At 38.7% G+C, this 19,741-nt stretch overlaps 1 protein-coding gene across 2 annotated transcripts; it reads left to right on the top strand.

Annotated features, from left to right (window-relative positions):
- Nucleotides 1–664: 664 nt before the first annotated feature.
- Nucleotides 665–18,734, top strand: RB195_000640 (uncharacterized protein; the record flags this gene model as incomplete). Of its 2 annotated transcripts, XM_064197093.1 has the most annotated exons (14): nucleotides 665–863; nucleotides 926–1,029; nucleotides 1,164–1,323; nucleotides 1,664–1,762; nucleotides 6,077–6,721; nucleotides 10,153–10,221; nucleotides 11,526–11,683; nucleotides 12,366–12,520; nucleotides 12,665–12,816; nucleotides 13,010–13,158; nucleotides 13,229–13,307; nucleotides 18,157–18,337; nucleotides 18,446–18,558; nucleotides 18,613–18,734. In XM_064197093.1, the coding sequence occupies 14 exons, from the start codon at nucleotides 665–667 to the stop codon at nucleotides 18,732–18,734; spliced, it is 2,385 nt and encodes a 794-aa protein (XP_064052975.1). The 2 variants fall into 2 exon arrangements, with proteins under 2 accessions (XP_064052975.1, XP_064052974.1); XM_064197094.1 differs by lacking the exon at nucleotides 6,077–6,721.
- Nucleotides 18,735–19,741: the final 1,007 nt, after the last annotated feature.

The raw sequence follows: 19,741 nt of genomic DNA, 5'->3' as shown, positions 1-19,741 counted from the left end.
CTCTTTTGTCGTGTTATTTTCGTTGTTGTCATTCATACACTATCGTTACTTTTGTTCGTTCAAAGCATATTTCCCTCACGCCTAGTTCCTAAAATGTACGTAATCCTTGATGTCGAATTTTCCTATTTTTTGTCCTCTTTCCTCTAGTAGCAATGGCCAACAGTAGTTCTTTTTAGGGACTTATTTTTTGCAATATGCTCTTTCAGTTTGATGATGACTATTTTGTGAATTTTACCTGGAAAATGGTTCCTTCTAGGGATGTGATTTGAAAACAATATCTTTTATATAAACTTTGAAGAACGTGGTTAGCAAATTGCATAGACCCTAAAGATGTTGATTAGCTTGTAATGGAGCAGATTATGAATCTACATCAATATTATGCATAAATTTTTGTAAATGATAAGTTATGCTCATTTATTGCTTGTATGAGTGACCTGTTATCATAATAAATGAATAGTTGAAATCAGTAGATATGCTTAGATGTAGTATTTATGATACCAAAAGCATTATGAAGAATTTCTTACTACTTTGATCTTCTCAATATATTCAAATTAAAGCATCATCATGCACAGGCTCATTGTGCTCGCGTCAACCTTCTCCGTGTCTTCTTCGGTCTGTCATATTGGATTTTTTTTTCCCACAGAAAGTGATGCTTCCAGATACCATGCAAAACGGGGAATTAAACGGAAGTGGAGAATATAAAGATAAACAAGGGGGAGGTGCAGGTCTTCCCCTGACAAAAGTTGAAAACAACGAAGGGAAGAAAGTGTTAACAAACGGTATGAGCAGAGTTCATCGAATTCTTTCTGAAGATGAAATTAATCAGGGCAAAACGACGCGCTGGACTGAGTTAGAAATTCATGGTACGTTGTGATTTACCATTAAAATCTGACTTGCACTACCAAAATCAATTCGCCATCTTCAGGGCGGGTACGAAACCTCTCAAATGCATTGTGGCAGGTCAGTCATCTGTCAGCGTTATTTTTAAACGGAAATCAGTTGACTCGTGTTCCGCCAGAAATATCTCAGGTGAGTTCTTCTACCTCAGCTTGCTTAACCTCTTTGCTGTTAGTCATTATCAATTCGGTAATCAGCGACATTATCTATCAATTTCCTACTTTAATGCGTTTCCTATATACCCGTTTGATTAAGCTGAATTTCAGTTGACGAATTTGACGATGTTGGACTTGTCCCACAACAAACTTAGAAGCCTCCCGGCCGAACTGGGTGATATGATATCGCTATGTCACCTCTATCTTAATCATAACCAGCTTCGAGTACTGCCGTATGAATTGGGAAAGCTTTTCAGGATACAAACGTTGGGTTCGTATTTTATTCTTTAAGTGATTTTTTTATTTTTCCTGAATACCCTCCACATTTCCCTTTAATGCGCTACCTAATTAGAAGTGTTTATGTATTGAAGTTGAATACGTAAGTTCGTTTCCAAAGTCTTTCGTTTGATTTGTTTTGCGAATTTTGCAACTATAAAACATCTTTTCTGTCTGACTTACCACCTTTTCTTCATATCGTAGAAGTTCTAATACCTTCATTCTAAATTTTTGTTTAGTAAGATAGTTTTTTTTAAAATGTTTTCGTATTGCTTAATTTCCTTTTCTTCTAATTCTTCTAATCAAATGGAAATTGCATGTTTGTATTGTTTCAGGCCTTCAAGGGAATCCTTTATCTCCAGAGATCAACAAAATTTACCATGAAAGCAACGGATCTCATAAACTGTTGCATTTCCTTCACGATCATTTAGCGAGTAAGTTATACATATTTTAGTTGGTTCTTCTTCTTGCAGATTAGCTTTTATCTGTTTACGAAGTATTTTGAATGTACGGTGATATACACGTGTCATAGCTATTTCAACGCACAAATCCCTCTCCTAAAATCTCTTCTCAAAACACTTTTTTTCTTATTTTACGCTGTTAAGCTCATAGGAGCAAGCAGATTATTTATTATCGGCCACTTATTTTATCATTATTGTGCCGGTTGTGCTAGATTCGTAGTTAAATGCGCTGTTCCAGTTTTAAAATCACAATGGTGCATGAATAGCACGTATTGGTACTATTTTTTTCTAACACGAAATGCAGACGTAAGTTATAGTTCAGTGATTTGCGTGAGTGGGATAAAGGAAATAGCTTATACGAGTTCTGCAAAGATAAAGGCATTTTGAAGTGAGCACATTGTCTCAAAATTTCGAAATGACAGAGCAAGACCGGAAAATGATGGTTTCCGTCTATTTCATCAATGAACCCTTCCCAATTAGTGTGCTGCCCATCAAACATCCAACTGAACTTAACGTAGGCCTTGTACCAGTTCATAATAGAGACGCTAATACGTCGTCGAACCTTCCACCTCGAAAGGAACGTTCCAATTGCGTTCTTGCGTCGTAATTATCTTCTCCTTCTACTGATAGCAGCGTGCGGCGCTTATCGACGAATTTGACGTGAGCTAGCACTTTTCTTGTCAAGTTTAACTGCTTCCTAGTTCAACTTCAATATATGAAGAGGAGTATTGAAATTATTTAGTACCACCTTGATCCTCCACCTGCGTTCGTTATATTTTCTTTTCGATATTTGAACCTGATTAGTTGTCCTTTCACTCTACACTTTTTGAAACATACCTATATACATATTTTTAAATATGATTGAGTACTTAATTTTGTTGCACCACATCAATGCATACAGTTTTATAATTTTTGAGTAGTATACCTTGGAGTGTGTCAGGTAAAATAAATTAATGAATGAATATCATGAATATTCATGATATCGCTTGTTTTGGTATCTGTTCTCTTTTATTCTCAATCTTATGATCCTGAATCATGCCTAGCAGTAGTGGAAAATCCACACCTTTGTTTCTGTGCTTCATGAAAATGTCCAAAAAAGTTTTTTTTTTGTTTGTTAAAAATGGTTGTGTTTTGAACAATGTTCGGTAACGAAAGAGGATTCGTGAGATAATAATTATTTTGTTTATATTACTTATGATCATCGTTATTTTCTTCCGTATTGTGATCGTCATCATGCAAGTGCAGTGCTCCCTCGAACTTTTACCCTAAAATATTTTCATTGTTTTTGCTGAGCCGGCCAAGGTGTAATTTCTTGATGGACAAAGATGGGTCTAACTTTGAAAGATTCACTATAAAACTATAAAATTCACTATAAAACGTTTCACCGTGGATTTTTGATTTGACAACTTTTACTTTCGCATCAGCGTGAAAAATAAGTCCCAGTCATATTATTCTTGTTACGTGGTATTATTTCGTTTAGAAAATTCTCCGCGTTCTTTTTATCCTGGTGTAGCTTTTCACTTCCGTCTTCAAACATTGCTTTTGTGCACAATATCCGCAGTGAAATCAAAAAATTTGTGCTTGTTGCTATTGTAGTGATTCGATAAGATGACGACGTTTTTTACACGATTCTCACGAAATATTTACGGAATTTGTACTGAACGTTCGTAAAAAAATTCAATTTCATTCATAACTGCTTGTCTAAGGCATGTTTATAAGAAAATTTAAGAGTTAGTTTTATAGCGTGCACAATGCAGCTGCGTTTCTTATCGAATCACTACAATAGCAACAAGCGCAAATCTTTTGATTGAATTAGTAAATGAGAAGCCTTGATTAACTTCCGTCATAGCCAGGAAGATGTTTTTGCATGTGTTAAAAACTAACAAGTCCTGTTTCACTAGACTGTAGGTGATTCAGTATCACAACGCTTTTGCCGAGCTCAATACACATCTTTACCTCCAACTTCATGTGTTGAACTATGTAGTAACATACCAGTCCCATTTAAACTATCCTTTTTTGATTTCTGTTGTCACATCGCTAGTATTACACAACACTTCATTTGAGGAAAACGTGATTTTCTTAACGAGCTGAAGAGGTGTTTCTCCAAGATAAATTATCAGCCGATTAAAAGAACAATTTCAACGTGACCCTACTTCCCCATCATGTTGCTGTTGAATTAAAATAGAGGAGGTAGGGGTTCTTTCAGGTTCTTTTTTTCTTTTCTTAGGTTGAAATCAAAGGCTATCTTGAATCGCTGCATGTTTTTCCTTCACCAGCTGGACATTTCCAAGCTTTTTTTTACTAAGTGAAAAGGGCTTTCAAAAAACGTGCGCTCATCCGTCTTTCTTTAATCGATGCTGAATTAGCTTATGCATTCGAGAGGTAAACTATGTTCCAGAATTGCGGACTGTAACTTCTCGTTTTTCATTCTTTTTATACTAGCTTAGTACAGTTTAGAAATATTCGTCACTTAAGAAGAGATTAAGCGCGGACCCAGTAGAGTCCGAACAACATGAAGGACGGTGCAGTTGCGTAAGCGGTTGCGCTTAAAGCGGTGCGGTGGAGCGCAGCGGTTAGGATCGACGCGAGACGCTTGCTACCACCGTTCAATGCTGCAGTTCGTGATGGTCCCAACTCGATACCAACCGCTTTATCCACGGCCCGCGCGGCTGTGAACTCTGCGGGCAGCCTTACCCAACTGCACCGAGCTTCATGGCGTTTTGACCCAAATATGCGTAGCTTTTTTATTTTGGTGTAATATAATTTCGGAAATGACAATAAAGACGTTAATTAGGGAATTATCAACAGGTGAATGAAAACTCGCAAAGTTGGTTGATGCATGTAGCTTTACCTATATAATCCAAGTTTTATAGAGGTAGCAGGATGCATTCTTTAAATGTCTAAATCCCAACAGATCTCTGACATAAATTACGACAGTTCCATCTTGTGGATGAGACGAATTTCAATTCTTCGTTCATACTGTTCGTCATTTTACTGCTCCTAATCCCTTTGATGGGTCATCTTTTCTTTGCCTCGTATAGCCTATTCCAACATCTGTGAGGACCCATGCATATTACACTATTACCATCTGAGATCAGGAATTACTGTAAACTATGTTTCCTTCTTTTTTCTACTAGCTTTTTTCTATTTCTTTTCCACAACTAAATTTCGATCTTTTTCCCTTTATGCCCTTTTGTGTCTTGAAGTTTTCTAATCTGCAGAATCGGTCGCTATAATTTCTGCAGTAACCTTGCCTTCAGTGGTTTTTTTTTGTTCTATCTTTGGATTTATTTACATATTGTGATTCCTTTGGACAATGTCCGGATTTTCTACATAGAAAAGATATCCCAAGGCAGGGACATTTACATGTGACTTTCTTGCTTTATAAAACTGTTCATCCACTAATTTAGTTATTTATTTATATATCGATGCGAGAACCTACCCTTCGTTGGAAATTGAGTTGATCCGATATGTATGTGCGTGTTACCTACCAGAAGAGTGTTATTGCAATTTCAAGTAAAACAGTCAGAATTTCCGTTCTTCTCACCTACCTTTCCCTATGACCAAAGTTCACAAATGTCTTGTAAAGCTTCAGATTTATCCAAGTTTTTGTTTCATTTTCTCTTTTGCTATTATGATGCCTTATCTTATGATTACGACCTTACGATTACTTTTGTCTGTATTTCTCACTGCTAAGCTTTACCTTCGCGTTAGAACCTAGTAGTGACATATGTGCCAGCATTACGAAACTTGTTGCATTCTACAGCCAGCTCTATTGGTACATTTATGCTACATGCTACACTGTGTCCTGAAGGGACGTTCGTTCCATTTTGCTGTTTGTTCTTCAATTATTTTAGCAGATTATTCTTTTCTTTTGAACTATTAGATAGTGGAAAGAACAAAATAGAGTTACCGACAACGACTAGCTGAAACTTGAACCGTGACCGAATCTCACTTTCTTATCACTTTTTTCTTCATTTGTAGATGTTGCCGTTCCTTTACTGTTGTGTTTCCATCCTCTCAAACATCTCCGCATCTAATATATCATTCTCTGCGCACGCACTCTGGAACACGCCCCCCTCTCGATCTAGTCGGTGCGCCACCTATGGCTACACCAGCAATTCGTTGTCCCTAGCTTCTTTATTCTTCACTAGCCTAATCCTATCTCATTCAACGGGATTGTTCTCTTGTAACTGCCGCCTTACGATGTGGTGATACTTTCCGTAAGACATATTATGTCGGATGGATTCCCTAACACGTGTCCAGAGAGAAATAATTCACTCACAGGCCAACATTCAAATGGGCCAAGCAGGAGCATCTGTGTGGGTCGAGGAACTGGTAAGCGTTTTGCGCGCCGTGCCAAAAGATGGGCTGAGCTACAACAGAGACGATACAATCAACGACTTATCGCGTTTCGCACTGGATTCCTTGATTCTTCCGAACCCCAGTCCTGCTTCTATAGCTCACTGGATCTGCAGAACGCGGCAATTCGAGTGGTAAAGCTTGATAATGCTCCAGATCCTAACACCAATGTGGAGAATGTTCGTCAATCGATTTCATGCTGGTTCTCACCGTGTCCATGTTGCCGGGAGATGTCTGCTCATGGCTCGATTTCATCCTTCGAGACTTCACTGTTTCTAACAGCAGCATCCATAGAGTATGCTGCGCGTAAAAATTTCTCGTCATACCAGGTTGTGCCTAATTCAACACATTCGCCAACGTCGAGTTTAATAGATTCGAATCATGACAGGACCCACTGCACTCCTTTTGCATCGAACGCTGAAATCATTGATCTACTTTCCCTCGTTACTACTGATTTGTGCGTTACATCCACATCCACCTCAAATGGAAACGATTCAGCTACCAACCTCGACAAATTTTCATTGCATTTACCTTTGAGCTCCTGCTCAAAACCACTGGATGGACGTTTTGGTATGTTTTTTTTTAATTTTGCTTTTGCTTGAACTTTCTACGCCGATTATATCGCATAGTCGCAAATATTTGATGGCGCATTAAAATATTGTTTTTGTCGTAAACTAAAGAGATACCATGATAATGGGAAGTTTTCGATATTTGCCATTGATAACATTTGGTTTAACACGTAGAATACCTGACTATCGTCTTCTGCAGCTCATTGAAGTCTCTGTTCTATTAATAGTATCAGAACTTCTTATGAAACACACGAGAGGAGCTCCTAGAAATCCTGGCCCAAGAACTTTCATCCGTTTGGTTTTCTATGCCCTTGATTTTTTCAACAACATAATCTTTACCAATTTTTTCAGTGGATGTTTAATACATAAAGGTGTGAGTTCGCACGAGTTGTAGTGCTCCCCTGTGTCGCCGCAGTTTTTGTTTCTTTGCCCTTTTGTGGCTGTCTACAATTTGAACTATTGGTCTGCTAGTAGGCTTATCTGGTTTTAACGTTCTGGAGCTCTCGCCTTGCTTTCTTGATCCTTGTTCACATTGAATACAATTCTATTTCTACGGATAGTTTTTCTGGACTCGATTTTCGGCGTAATACCTTTATTGTAGAGATTGACAATAACGCATGAAGAGCGTTTTTATTGGACTTTTCTTAAATTGGATATTTCTCCTTCCACTAGAGCGTTTTCGCAGTGTTCTCCGTTTCTGCGATGGAAATAATGTAACACTTTGTTCGTGATAGCATACTCGGAACTGTAAACGGGAAATGAGACCTTGTACGCTTTTGTTTGTGACCGTTTTTTGTGCGGTAATTCCTGCCACCGGAAGCAGTATGATCTATCCCATAATCTATTGTACTGCTGTTCTGTTAGTTTAGGAGTACATAGGTTCACTGTGGTGTTTCTTGTGGAAGTGTGTGAATCAAGAATCATAGTTCGCTCCAGCGCATTTTTTTCTAGCTGTTCATCTTTTTTTCAATCAGTGCCACTTCACGGAGCTCCTGCGAATTAGAGGACAGCTTTGAGAATGCATCATCAACAATCAGCCCCGAAACGAATCGCGGCTGTTCCAAACTCTTCTGGAAACGTAGTTTCATCCCTATTTTCGAATTGGGATCCAACAAGACCAACAAGATATGCTTAAGTTGTTATCTAAAATGTTATTTAAGAAAATTATCATGAAGAAAATAGGGGCGTTTTTTTTATATGATCGACCATTAGTGAGGGCGCTCGTTTTTTTATTCGTGGGTCATTGAGGTCATCGCTAATTATAATCACTGAAGCACCACAACACGGCCTAGGCTCAGTCACAATTATGGAAAGCAGTGAGGAGAAAAAAAAACAACAACCACAAAGAAACAATCGTGCGCAATGAGTGACTCACTTCCACTACAATTCTGTTCTGCATCTAAGCAGAACAAAAGGCAAATGAAGTCGTAAGGATAGAAGTTGAGTTGAAGTGATAGAAATCATCAGAATATACCTGAGACTTCTCACATCCATCACAGTGAACATGATTAAGAAACTATAGCAATTATTCAACCCAGGAAGCATCATCCCATACTTTGTGAACCACGTGCAAATGTTTTTCTCCAGGCAACACATCATCATCTCCAAATCTCGTTCTTCCAGATAATTGAATTTCGGTGCTTTCCTTTCACCTTTTTTCGCATTCATTCTTTTTCCAATTATTTTTTGTTCTGTTTTACTTCTATCGCTTTCGATGGTACTGATGCATGTTTTAGAGGGAAAGCACACCGCTTTCATCTAGTGGCTGTAAGGTCTAGAATGATCTTACCAGTGAACACTCATTATCTTTTTGGATTTTTTTGGACCAAACCAACTTTGAATATCTTCTACATAGCATATGAGGCGGTGTTGCGCGGTTAGCGAGAGGTTCTGCAGTGACTACAATCGATTGGAGGTTCGAATCCGCCCCAGTGCAAACTAAGCCTTCCAACCCTCCGGGGTCGATAAATTGGTACCAGACTTGTCTGGGAGGATAAAAACACTGACGTGCCACATCGGCTATCCCAGCAAATCATTGTAGGGCTGCACTCCTGTTCATAAACCTCAAGCGAAGTCTGGGTTGAAGTCGAACGTATAGGCGCATCACATCCCTAGGGATCCTTAATCAACGCCCTGGACTTTATCCTTTATCCTTTATTTAGCACATTACCTTATTGAAAGTCTGTGTCAACATTTGTGTTTTCCTCATTTTACATGTTTTTCTCTTTTTTTTGTTGGGTGAGTATAGCGCACTGGTCAGAGGTTTTATTGCGACTTCACGGTCATAGTTCATAACTGCACCAGATCAACTAAGCATTTCTTTCCTCCGAGTCGCTAAACTGGTACTAGGCATATTTGCGAGGATAAAAACGCTGACTTGGTTTATTGACTGGCTAGCAAATCATGGTATAGTGCGCATACACGTCCATAAATCCTGGAACGATTCCGGATAAAGTACAACGCGCTGTTATATCCCAAACAGATTGATTAACGCCAACATTTTATCTACTATCATTTTAACTTTTGTTGAAGTAACGCATCAGAATATCCATCTGCTTTCATATCTCTTAACGAAAAACCTTTTTCTATCGTAGTTTCAGATGTATTTTTTTGCTCGTATTTCCTGAAATGATATTGCAACCTTTAGTTAGCTATGAGAGCATAAACTAAAGTTCATCACTCGTCTTTTTTTTTCTTGTTTTTTTTTCTTCCTTTTGTACACCTTTTTTGATTCCAACCTCTCATCTATACAATTCTTTTGGCGTGACAGAAAGGAACATGTAAGTGAAGCCATCGACAATTCTGCATCTCTTGAAGATTCATCTTCGAGTTGACATTTTTCGGCCACGCTAAACCTGTTTTCTTTTTTATCCCCATTAAAACATTTGGGAGGATTCCGCAATGTGGTCGCACTATGCAGGTCACTCTTGTGCTTACGCGATCACAGGCTGGTTTGAACGAACCGTGACTGAAAGATAAAGTTTCGTGATTTCGTCACTGGGATGTCGTGATTTTCTTCTTCATTTTTTTCTTGAAAATCTTACTCTCTTCGCTCCACCTACCAATTTAACGCAGGACATATGTGCCCAGGAATTTTAAAGTAAATAGTTTTCGAATTGAAATTATAGTAGTGGTCGAACGCATAGAATATGTCATGTGAAATTACGGTACAGCTTGAGATATCAACAGAACCTGTTTATCGCACTCATTAAATGCGAACATAGAAAATATTTTCTTCAAACCTTACTATTAGCACTTGAACAGTGTTTTCTTTCGTTATTATTATAAGTAGTTTGCATCGCTTCATTTAATTTGTTTACTGTTTCAATGATTTTTTTAAATTATTTGAAAGAAGAAATAATCTTGTTTTTCTTTGAACAAAATGTTTTTTTCTCTGTAATTTGGTGTTGTTTTAATAGGCAATGTTTTCAGTTAATACTGCTCCACCTCCAGAGCGGGAATGGGTGATGATTCGACACGCAGACCCAGATCGACCAATAGGTATAAATTTTCGTCCTCAAATATTTCGTTTTATTAACAAGTTGTTAACTTCCATTCTCTTCACATCTTTTTCATACATAGTTGGTGGTTGCGCGATAAGCACCCGAATGGTACGTCGTTCGCTCTTTAGAGAGCCGGTTCTGCGCGCACAGCTGACTGCTAAATGTAAGAAGAGCGATTGCGACACAACATGAAAAGACAAGCACGTAGTAGTGCAGCATTTAGTCTGCCTTGTTAACAATCATTACCGTCTGCTGTGAAGATCACGATTTAGTCATTGTGGCCTCTGTCTTTCTGTTATTCTCATTGGATGGTTACACTCGGAATCATGGAGAAGGGAGTATTTCCCAGCACAATGCTTGAACTTCGTTGTTATTGTTAGCACGTTCTATCAACATTGAAGGCTCAGAACGAAAATGTGGTTAAAGGTAGCATATTACGACATTGACGATGTTGGGGTCTCTGTGGGATAATATAGAGTTCAGGTTTTCGGTTACGAGTACGTGCGTGGCCACACTCAACTATTATGAAAAAAGGCGTGGGAAACAGCCTTAGTTCTTTTAAAGTACGTTAAAATATGCCGCCCCTTACACGCACCGCGTCTCCGAGTGAGCTGTCGAAAATGAAGAGGTCTTTTCAGCGGCCTATTCAAGTAAAACTAATGAACATGCTGCTAAGGGAATCGGAACGAGTACAAGCGCGTCGCGTTCTAACGTACCTCCTTGGAGCTAATGATGTTTCCCACGCCGTTTTTCAAGGCCTTTGGGGTGCGGAGAGGGGATTGAGCGTGGCCACGTTCATACCCGTAATCTACACCCCTATAACTGTACATTGTCTCACAAAGACTTAAATATCTTCATTTTAATGATGCGCTGCTTTCAAGTACTGTTTGAAAGTAACCATGTACGTTCTTTGATCGATGTATTCGCAACAGATACAAAAAGAATATAACTAGCTTGCGCGTGGGCGGCTGTTTGAAGAGTAGAGTTTTACTCTATCCCTTGAACTAGTTTTCTCCCTTTGAAATTTTCCTATTTTCAAATACTCCCTATGAACGGGTGTTTCACCGTTTCTTGCTTTAGTTTTTGCACGTTCGATAAATGTTATATTTAATGCATTCACAAGCTTTGAAACGATGTGTGCGTAGCGTGCGCGTAACAAAATAGCTGATACATATGGCTGCACATCGTACTTTCTTTTGACATAATCCTAGGTTTCATTCAAAAGGGAAATGATTTTTAAAAAAAGCTATAATTTCTGTTTTTAATTTTAAAAAGGTCTTACCGAATTCGAACTCATTTCAGCTACTTTCACTGTATTGTGCTACAATGTACTTTGTGACAAATATGCTACCGTTAACCAATACTCATATTGTCCGTCTTGGGCACTCAACTGGGAATACCGGAAGATGTCTATTATGAAGGAGATTCGTAACTATGAAGCGGATATCATCACATTACAGGTGCGTGATCTCCAGAAAGTGATGTACTCAGCAAAAAAGCGTTTAACTAGGGATGGTTCTGTTTTTGTCCTTGTATTTTGAATATTTATTATGTTGTAACTGTTGATGGAGTAAATGTAGCAGAAAACTACTTATATTCATTTTTGATCAAAATTCAGAGGAACTTCATCTTTTGCCCGCATTGCGGACACGGTTCGACACTTTTTATCACACCGGGTTTCTGTTTTTATAAAAGCGCAGTTCGTGCTCGAAGGCAGTATTTGGAGAAATTCTCTATGTTGGGTTTTCTCCAAAAAGAGTAAAATTCAGCACTTGGAATTATTGGCAAATATCACAGCGAAAATGCGAGAAATCTCATACAAATACAGTAATTGACTGAGTTAGGAGAACCACATTCACTGTTCATCTAAACTAACAACTCTTCATACTTCCATAAGTGAGGGAACCCACTTTAACCGCATTCATTTTATTAATGCTTCGAGTGTGAAGAGTAGCTTTTGCTGATCAGTGTCTTCAGCTTTTGATTCAGCTCTATTAGTGGTTTCGCGTTTTTGCTGCAAAAATTGCAAATTACGTTCCAGTTTATGCTGGAAAAATAGTATATCGCTAATCTTGGAAGCATCCGTATGCCGCTTCTAACCACTTTTCTATAGTCAATAATGATTTTATTTTGATGTTGCAGGAAGTTGAAACCGAGCAATTTCGCCTATTATTTCAACCAGAGCTGAAGATACTCGGTTACACCGGTATTTTCTCGCCAAAATCTCGTGCGAAAACGATGAATGAGGAGGACCGAAAATACGTAGATGGATGTGCCATTTTCTGGAAATCAGAGAAGTTAGTGTGAAACATTTCGTTTTTATCGACATGTAGCTTCATCCTTTTTTTCTTAAAAGAAAAACTTCAATTTCCACAGTCCTTGTCAGATTGTTTTAGCCGGTGCTTTTAGGCTCGCCTGTAGCTTCATTTTCCATTATTTAGATTCGAAATGGAACGAGAACATCTGATAGAGTTTACGCAAGTTGTGGTGAAAAAGGCTTCTACATCTGAGCACATGCTTAATAGGGTGATGCCTCGAGATAACATCGCTTTGTGTGCTGTCCTTCGCATCAAGGACAACGTCTATAACAATCGTAAGTTTACACTCTGGAGTTATTCGTTGGAACGCATCCATTCCTTTAATGCGTTGATTTTCACTCATTCGTTTTTGCTTACCACAATCCATCTATCTCAAACGGTTTGGTGTTGCTAGCTGAATTCTACTTCTAATAATTCTATTTCGATTCAAATATCTTTGAGTTCCATCACGGCTAAAATCGTGTTCAGGACGGCTAACGATGGCTGCTGCGGACAACGTAGTGGGTTCACCACTCGTTGTTTGCACTGCACATATACACTGGGATCCCGAATTGTGTGATGTTAAATTAGTTCAAACGATGATGCTTGCGCATGAGCTGTACAGACTTCTTGAGGAGGTTTGATTAATGCTAGTAAACTAGTATCTGAGATAGTTCAAGAACTTTTGTATATTTTTCTCTTGTTCAGGTGGCTGACCAATTTCGAATAACACCGCAGCAAACTCCCGTTCTCATATGTGGTGATTTGAATTCACTACCAGATTCAGGTAACAGGAATTTTTGTGCTATAATGATTATAATCTGAACTTTATTATGAAGTATAAGTGTTGGTTGGCGAGTTTGTGATAAATTTAATATAAGAGTACAGTAAAGTAAAATAAAACATAGAATGAGATAAATTAATAAAACAAAAACTGAAGCATACTACTTGAATAGTGTAAAGTATTTAGTAGTCTTTTTTTCAATTTTACTAGTACTTCTCCGAATTTGTTTGCTTTTTTGGTTATCAGGAAATAAGCGCATTAGGAACATTACAATGAACACCACGCAAAATTGATAATCCATCTCCGTATCTGGTTTCCATTGACGTAATTAACATGAACATATCGAAATAACCTGGTTTCTTCTACTTTTCTAGCTGGTATTCTACAGACTTTTACTGCTTATCGCTCTAATATTATTTGCATTATTAGTTCTCTCCTCTATCATTGCAGTTTTTATTGCTATTTTCTATTTGGAATTTTTTTTATTTAATGTCGACCTTGTGATACACAGGCCACATTTTCCACCTATGCCAATCTGATAAGAAGTAGCAGTGCTGCTTGAGAGAGAGCACTGAGTGAGATAATGGAAAAAATGATGAAATTGGTTCTATACATTGATGAACTTGCGGCGTGCGTGGCGCAGCGGTAAGAGGCCCGCTGTGGCCGCGCGGTCAAAGGTTCGCAACCGCCTTTGAGCCAACCGACCATTTCTTGCCTCCGTGGTCGATAAACTGACACCGGACCTGTCTGGGAGGGTAAAAACACTGATCTGATCATCAGTTGATCCCCGAAAGTCATTGTGTAGACTAACACGCGTTGCAAAACCTCAGCGATTACGAATAGTAGTGAAACGCGTTCGCGCATCGCAAGTGGATTGATACGCTAGTAACGTTATTTTTACTTTTATTGTGAACTTACGCAGAGTCGCTTTGTTTCATCTTCAATTGTGAGCAATTGAAGTGGTTCTCATATTTTTGCTGCGCCGTCCGCATTGCGCAGCGATTTTTGATGAAGGATGGTAGAACCTTTGCGGCAAAGGACGTGAAGCGGTATTCTTTGTGGCTTCTCACGCACCGCATATGAAGGAAAAATGCGAAAACGAACTAGAGAAATGTGTGCTAGTAGGACTTGAACATCGTTTTGCTCACCCAAACATGTAAAATCATCTCGTGTTCGCACTGAAGTACTACTTTAACTAGCTAAGGATCACATTCTATCTGTACGTTTGCATTCATGCTGTATTAGTCGGTACGATTATTTTAGAAGATATGGGTTCAATTCCAAGCTAAGTAATGGTGTAATTGTTCAAATAAAGGATGGTTTTTTAAGTGACCTAATACTTATTTTACTGGTTATACTATTTAACTATTTTTAGAAACCCTTTCAATATTCATGCTCTTCTACAATGACATGAGGCACGGTGCAGTTTCATAAGCAGCTGCACTCGAAGCGGCGCAGAAGAGCATAGCGATTAGGCTTCAAAGGACCCTTACTAGCCCCATCCATTGCTGCAGTTCGCGATGGTCCCACTTCGATTCCAACCACCATCTCCACCGCGTTGCTTAGCCTCTTATGCAACTGCACCGTGCTTCATGTCGTTTTGACCGGGCTATAATCCAGCTGAATAAATAACGTAAGCAAAAAAAAAAGACGATAACGAACTAACGAACACTAACGACTGCGTATTTATATGTATCTAGTGTTATGACGTAACTATTTTCACATTTTTCCTTATTGTGATAGGTTAACTTAGTAATAGTCACTTAACTATTTTCTCATTCTCCTTATTGTAGTAGGGTAACTTAGTAATAGTCACTTAGTCAGCAAGAGCATAGTCTTGATATAATTGTTGGCGATGTGCTCAGGCAGATGAGTCCCACATGTTTGTCATTGCGCACGGTTTTTCTCTATTTGTCGCACACACTGTCCAATTTAAATTTTTTCATCAAGATTTGAAAAGGGAGGCTCGCGTACGTGAGTTTTTGATTCGCCACTTTCTGTGGAACTTGCTTCCAGCTTTTACGATAATTGCGGTAGCATTGTTGCATGAACGATTACTAGAACGTGTAAACTGAAATGTCAACGAGTTCCTTCGTAAACAATTTGTACGATTGCGCAGGAAACTGCTTTATCATAATGCTAAAAAAAAGCAGTCCTATCCGCTCTCTGCTTTTAAGGAATAGGGAATTTGTACCATTAGTAGCTTTTATTACTAAAAAATTAGCACACAATTGTAGTAAATCAGTTAGTTTTTCGTCGAGTTCTGCTATGACAGGAGAAGAATTCTAATTTCTTACCTACACTTTTAGAGCTAGAACACAAACTTGTGCATAGAAATCGGAAATATTAGCTACTACTTTTTTTTTATTAAGCTTTAACATGGTGGCGAGCTTTCTTTTCTTTTCTTTTTTTTCTTTTTCACTCTACATGTTTTTCTTATGCTGTCAGACTATCCGCGATAGGAGGACGTATGGATAGATAAACGTGATGACGACTATAGATGTATCGGCTCTGTTAATGATTAATAGGTTCAAGTGTAATGAAAGTATCCTGAAACATTTTCCACTTGACAAGTATGTGGTTCTTGCGGAGTGCGGATATACATCATCATCCTTTTTCATGAATAAGGTAAAGAACAGAAAAGTAAGTGAATTAATATTGATGACACATTTCAAAAATATGGAAAAGGCCAGGCCTCATGACTAGGGGAAAGACATAACGATGAACCACGTGGAGATTGTGGCGAATGATGATAATTAGGCGTTTGAATGATGACAATTAGGCGTTTTCGGGAAACGTTTGTGAAATTGGAAACGTTTTGAAGGTCGCACAGAGACCAACCTCCTTTTGACGTGCTAATAATTTTCAACACAAATATATGGGGCGAATGCTGATTTGCATACCTTTATCTTCGCTAACCATCAAGCTGCACTCAGTCGGATTTTGCAAGGTCATTCTCTAAGATGAGTGTTACATGCTAAGCTGCCCACAAATCAAAAAATTTTAAAATTTCGTAAGAAATATATTTTGTCAATTATTTATGGAATGATATTGTCGTCGATACGCTCACAAAAGCATCTCAGAGCTCAAAAGTAGGACTTCTGATTATTTCACTTCTTTGCACATTTCGTCATTGATCATATTAAGTGCACAGTTGCAATTACTGCATTTTACAATAGTTGTAAATTTGCGTCGTCCATACGTTTGCAACGCATTGCTGTGCTTTAAAGAACAACAGAAGTTCTCTCGTCAGTTGTTATTGGGAGAACTTGAATGGTCCAGTTTTTGCGAAGCCTATCCTTGCGCGCATCGCTATTATAATCACGAAGCTCTCTGAATGGAAGTTCACAATCATTCTAAGGGGATCCACTTGAAATTATGTTAGACCAAAATTCTCAGTATATTCCATGAACCGTTTGCAAAAACGACATCCATCGCAACCAGATCCTCAAAGTAGGTAGTCTTTGAGAAATGTACTGACAAATAACAGAAAAAAAAAACTGAAATCATCCATCACTGCAACGATAATACTTCTTTTGTGCAAACTAAGCTTTCCTGCTTCAAAAGTTTTGTAGATCTTTATTTTCGGATCGTCTTTGTTGGAGTTTCCCCTGGAAAACTAGTGCTGCTTCCTTTGCTTCTTCTAGTTTCGTCGTATAGGTGACATGAGAGCCAGCTGTAGCGACCTAATCAAGAGCTATTTTGCCTAAAAGTAATAAAACCATATCTTTGGAGATGAGCTTATCGATTTTCACCCTCAGTGTACTCACAAAAAGCGCACATACTTCACATAAACTATCCCGAGATGGTTCATGCAACCTCAGGATTCAGAATGTGATTCGCTAACGTTTTATGAATAAGCACTGCCCAGAATAATGCTCTGCTGCTAAATAAGGGATTTTTCCAGATGAAAATAGTCTTTTATCGCAAATGTTAGCCAATAGCTGATTTTAACTACGACAGTAACATATTCTTTCTTAAAATACCTCCCACATGATTACAACTGCAGCAGAGAACATTTTTGTAGACAGCAGATAGCTTCTTGTTTCTCAACTATAAAATTAATCCGTGAGAAATTTCTAATTTTTTTACAATTCAGTACTATCTCTGAGAGAGTGTTCACATGTCATTCAATTCTAGCGTCGATCGAAATCATTCGTGTCTTCTGCAACATTTCATCAAAATTTTGCTGCAAGAATTTTCCTCATTAACGTTGTAACACTAATATTTGGATTGCTTCTTCAAATGATGATGATTCAAAAATTTCTGTTGATGAATTAGTTTCTAACATAGCTTATGTTCTGCGGTTTTTGATCTCAGGATAGTTTCTTCAATTGTAAAATAATTCTTGACGAAAAGAGACGAAAAGAGAAAAGCGCATATATTCTCTAGGGATTATAAAGAGAGAGAAAGTCAGTCCCCTAATATCCTGAAGTGAGAGTTCCCTCAATCTCGAATCAGATGGCTCTTTAGATACGCAAAACGCTATCTGTGTTTTGCCCGATGGCACGGATAAAATAAAAGGAGAGAAAGTGGAAAACTGGCCCATTTTTACCAAATGGATAATTAATAATAAGTTGTGTTAACAGTGAATTAACTGTGTTTGGTTAGCTTTGCATTGTTCCCAGTTCTATTGCTATACAACAGGTATGTACCGAAATATTGAGATATTAATCTTTGAGTTTAAGTCAGTAACCGCCAAATCTTTTTTTTTACTATACCATTATAAATGCATGGCGGCATTTGTAATTGAGAGAAATGTGAAGCGAAGCGAAACAATGAGAAGAAATTGACGGATATAAGAAAATGATCGCTTCAGGATTGATGATTCCACCACTAAAAATTCTTTCAGGCGTGTTCGAGTTTCTTTCGCGTGGCCAAATATCGAGGTCTCATCCGGACCTGAAAGGGTTCCGGGAGGACACCTGCTTGGAGCGGTTTTCTTCGAGCACTCGCGATCCGACCAGTTACAATCACTCATTACGCCTTGATTCTGCCGTGGAATTGTGCAATATACCATTCACGAATTACACGTTAGTTTCAGTTTTTCTTTCTTTTTCACCTTCCCAGAAGAATTTCTTTTTCTTTTTTTGTGTGATCCGTCGGTATGTTTTTGTTGTCCATCCTGAGGGTATGTTCAGGTTGGATTTCAAAGGCATGATCGACTACATTTTTTCGACGCCCCAGTCGCTCGCCAGGCTCGGTTTCCTGGGCGCTTTCGACTCGAACTGGGTTGCTCAAAACAAGATAATTGGTGAGTTTCGGGTACATTTCTGGAGAACGTTCTAGCGATAATCGAAAAGTTCAGGTTTTCCACATCCCCACGTCCCATCCGACCACATTCCGATAATGGCGCAATATGCTGTAATACCGACGAGTCACCAGCGTGCGCCACCACCTCCACATGCACTGACCAGCTTTCCTCGATAGGGGTAGGAGCTATTAGGACGCCGTCCAGGTTGTCCTTGACTGGCTCGCCGAATATCATTCTTTGCCGGGTGTTGGTAGTTTGGTAGTTGATCAGGGTGGTGCATTATTTTATGTGTTTTCAAGAGCGTTCCAGTCTCCTCAATGTTGTGTTCAATTAGAAGAGTAGATAGGATTATTTTTAAGTGTGATTGATTATCGTCCTTTCAAAGTGTTCTCCATCTAGTTTCGCATGATTGTATACATATTTCTTGTGTTTCGCATCATATTCATAGCGTATCCATCCGTGTGTGTGTGTGTGTGTGTGTTGTGTTTTGGAGTCCGTCTGTCTTGCAGAATCTCTGTCAGTTTTAGCTTAATTCATCCTGTGATCATGCGTCGGTTGATGCAGCATTGACCTAAGCCGGATCTCAGTCCAAGTGCTGTACAGGCTGCATCGTGCATGCGTCGCGTTTTTGCTTTCTTCGTTCATACGTTGTACATTACCACAGCTCTTCGTTCATTTGATTGTTTTTTTTTTTGCGATATGTCTTCAACTTGTACTTGTCAGTGGCGGTTATGGGTAACACCGCAGCACCTCTATCTTTGTACTACTTCGCTCCTTTGCACTCGCCCTTTACGGTATTCGGTTCCCCCTCCGCCCCTAATTTGACTCTAGTTCTCCGTACGTAACCTGGGTGTACTGTTCTCACTTGCATTTTGTTCGGATCAGGCTGAGACCCGCCGCCTCGCCTCATCCTTATCTCCGCATACTTCCCACCTCGGTCCCAGCTGTCTCGCATTCAATCCCGTCACTCGTAAATTATTTGCCCAATTATTGCGATGCGATTGATGTTTAATTATTGTTTTTTTTTTCTCCACCTTTCTGAAAATGAGACTCATATCCCGCCAAGCAGAGGTTAATATTTGATATGTTATAGCCTCCTTCTATTTCGAACTTTGTGGTTACGGTCACTCTTGTTTGATTTTAATTCAATTCTCTATTTTCCTTTATGTACCGTCATGAAACG

Source organism: Necator americanus, chromosome IV (genome assembly GCF_031761385.1).
Source record: "Necator americanus strain Aroian chromosome IV, whole genome shotgun sequence".
Taxonomy (NCBI): domain Eukaryota; kingdom Metazoa; phylum Nematoda; class Chromadorea; order Rhabditida; family Ancylostomatidae; genus Necator; species Necator americanus.
The sequence above is the reverse complement of the archived record's forward strand: the minus strand, read 5'-3'. Positions and strand labels throughout refer to the sequence as shown.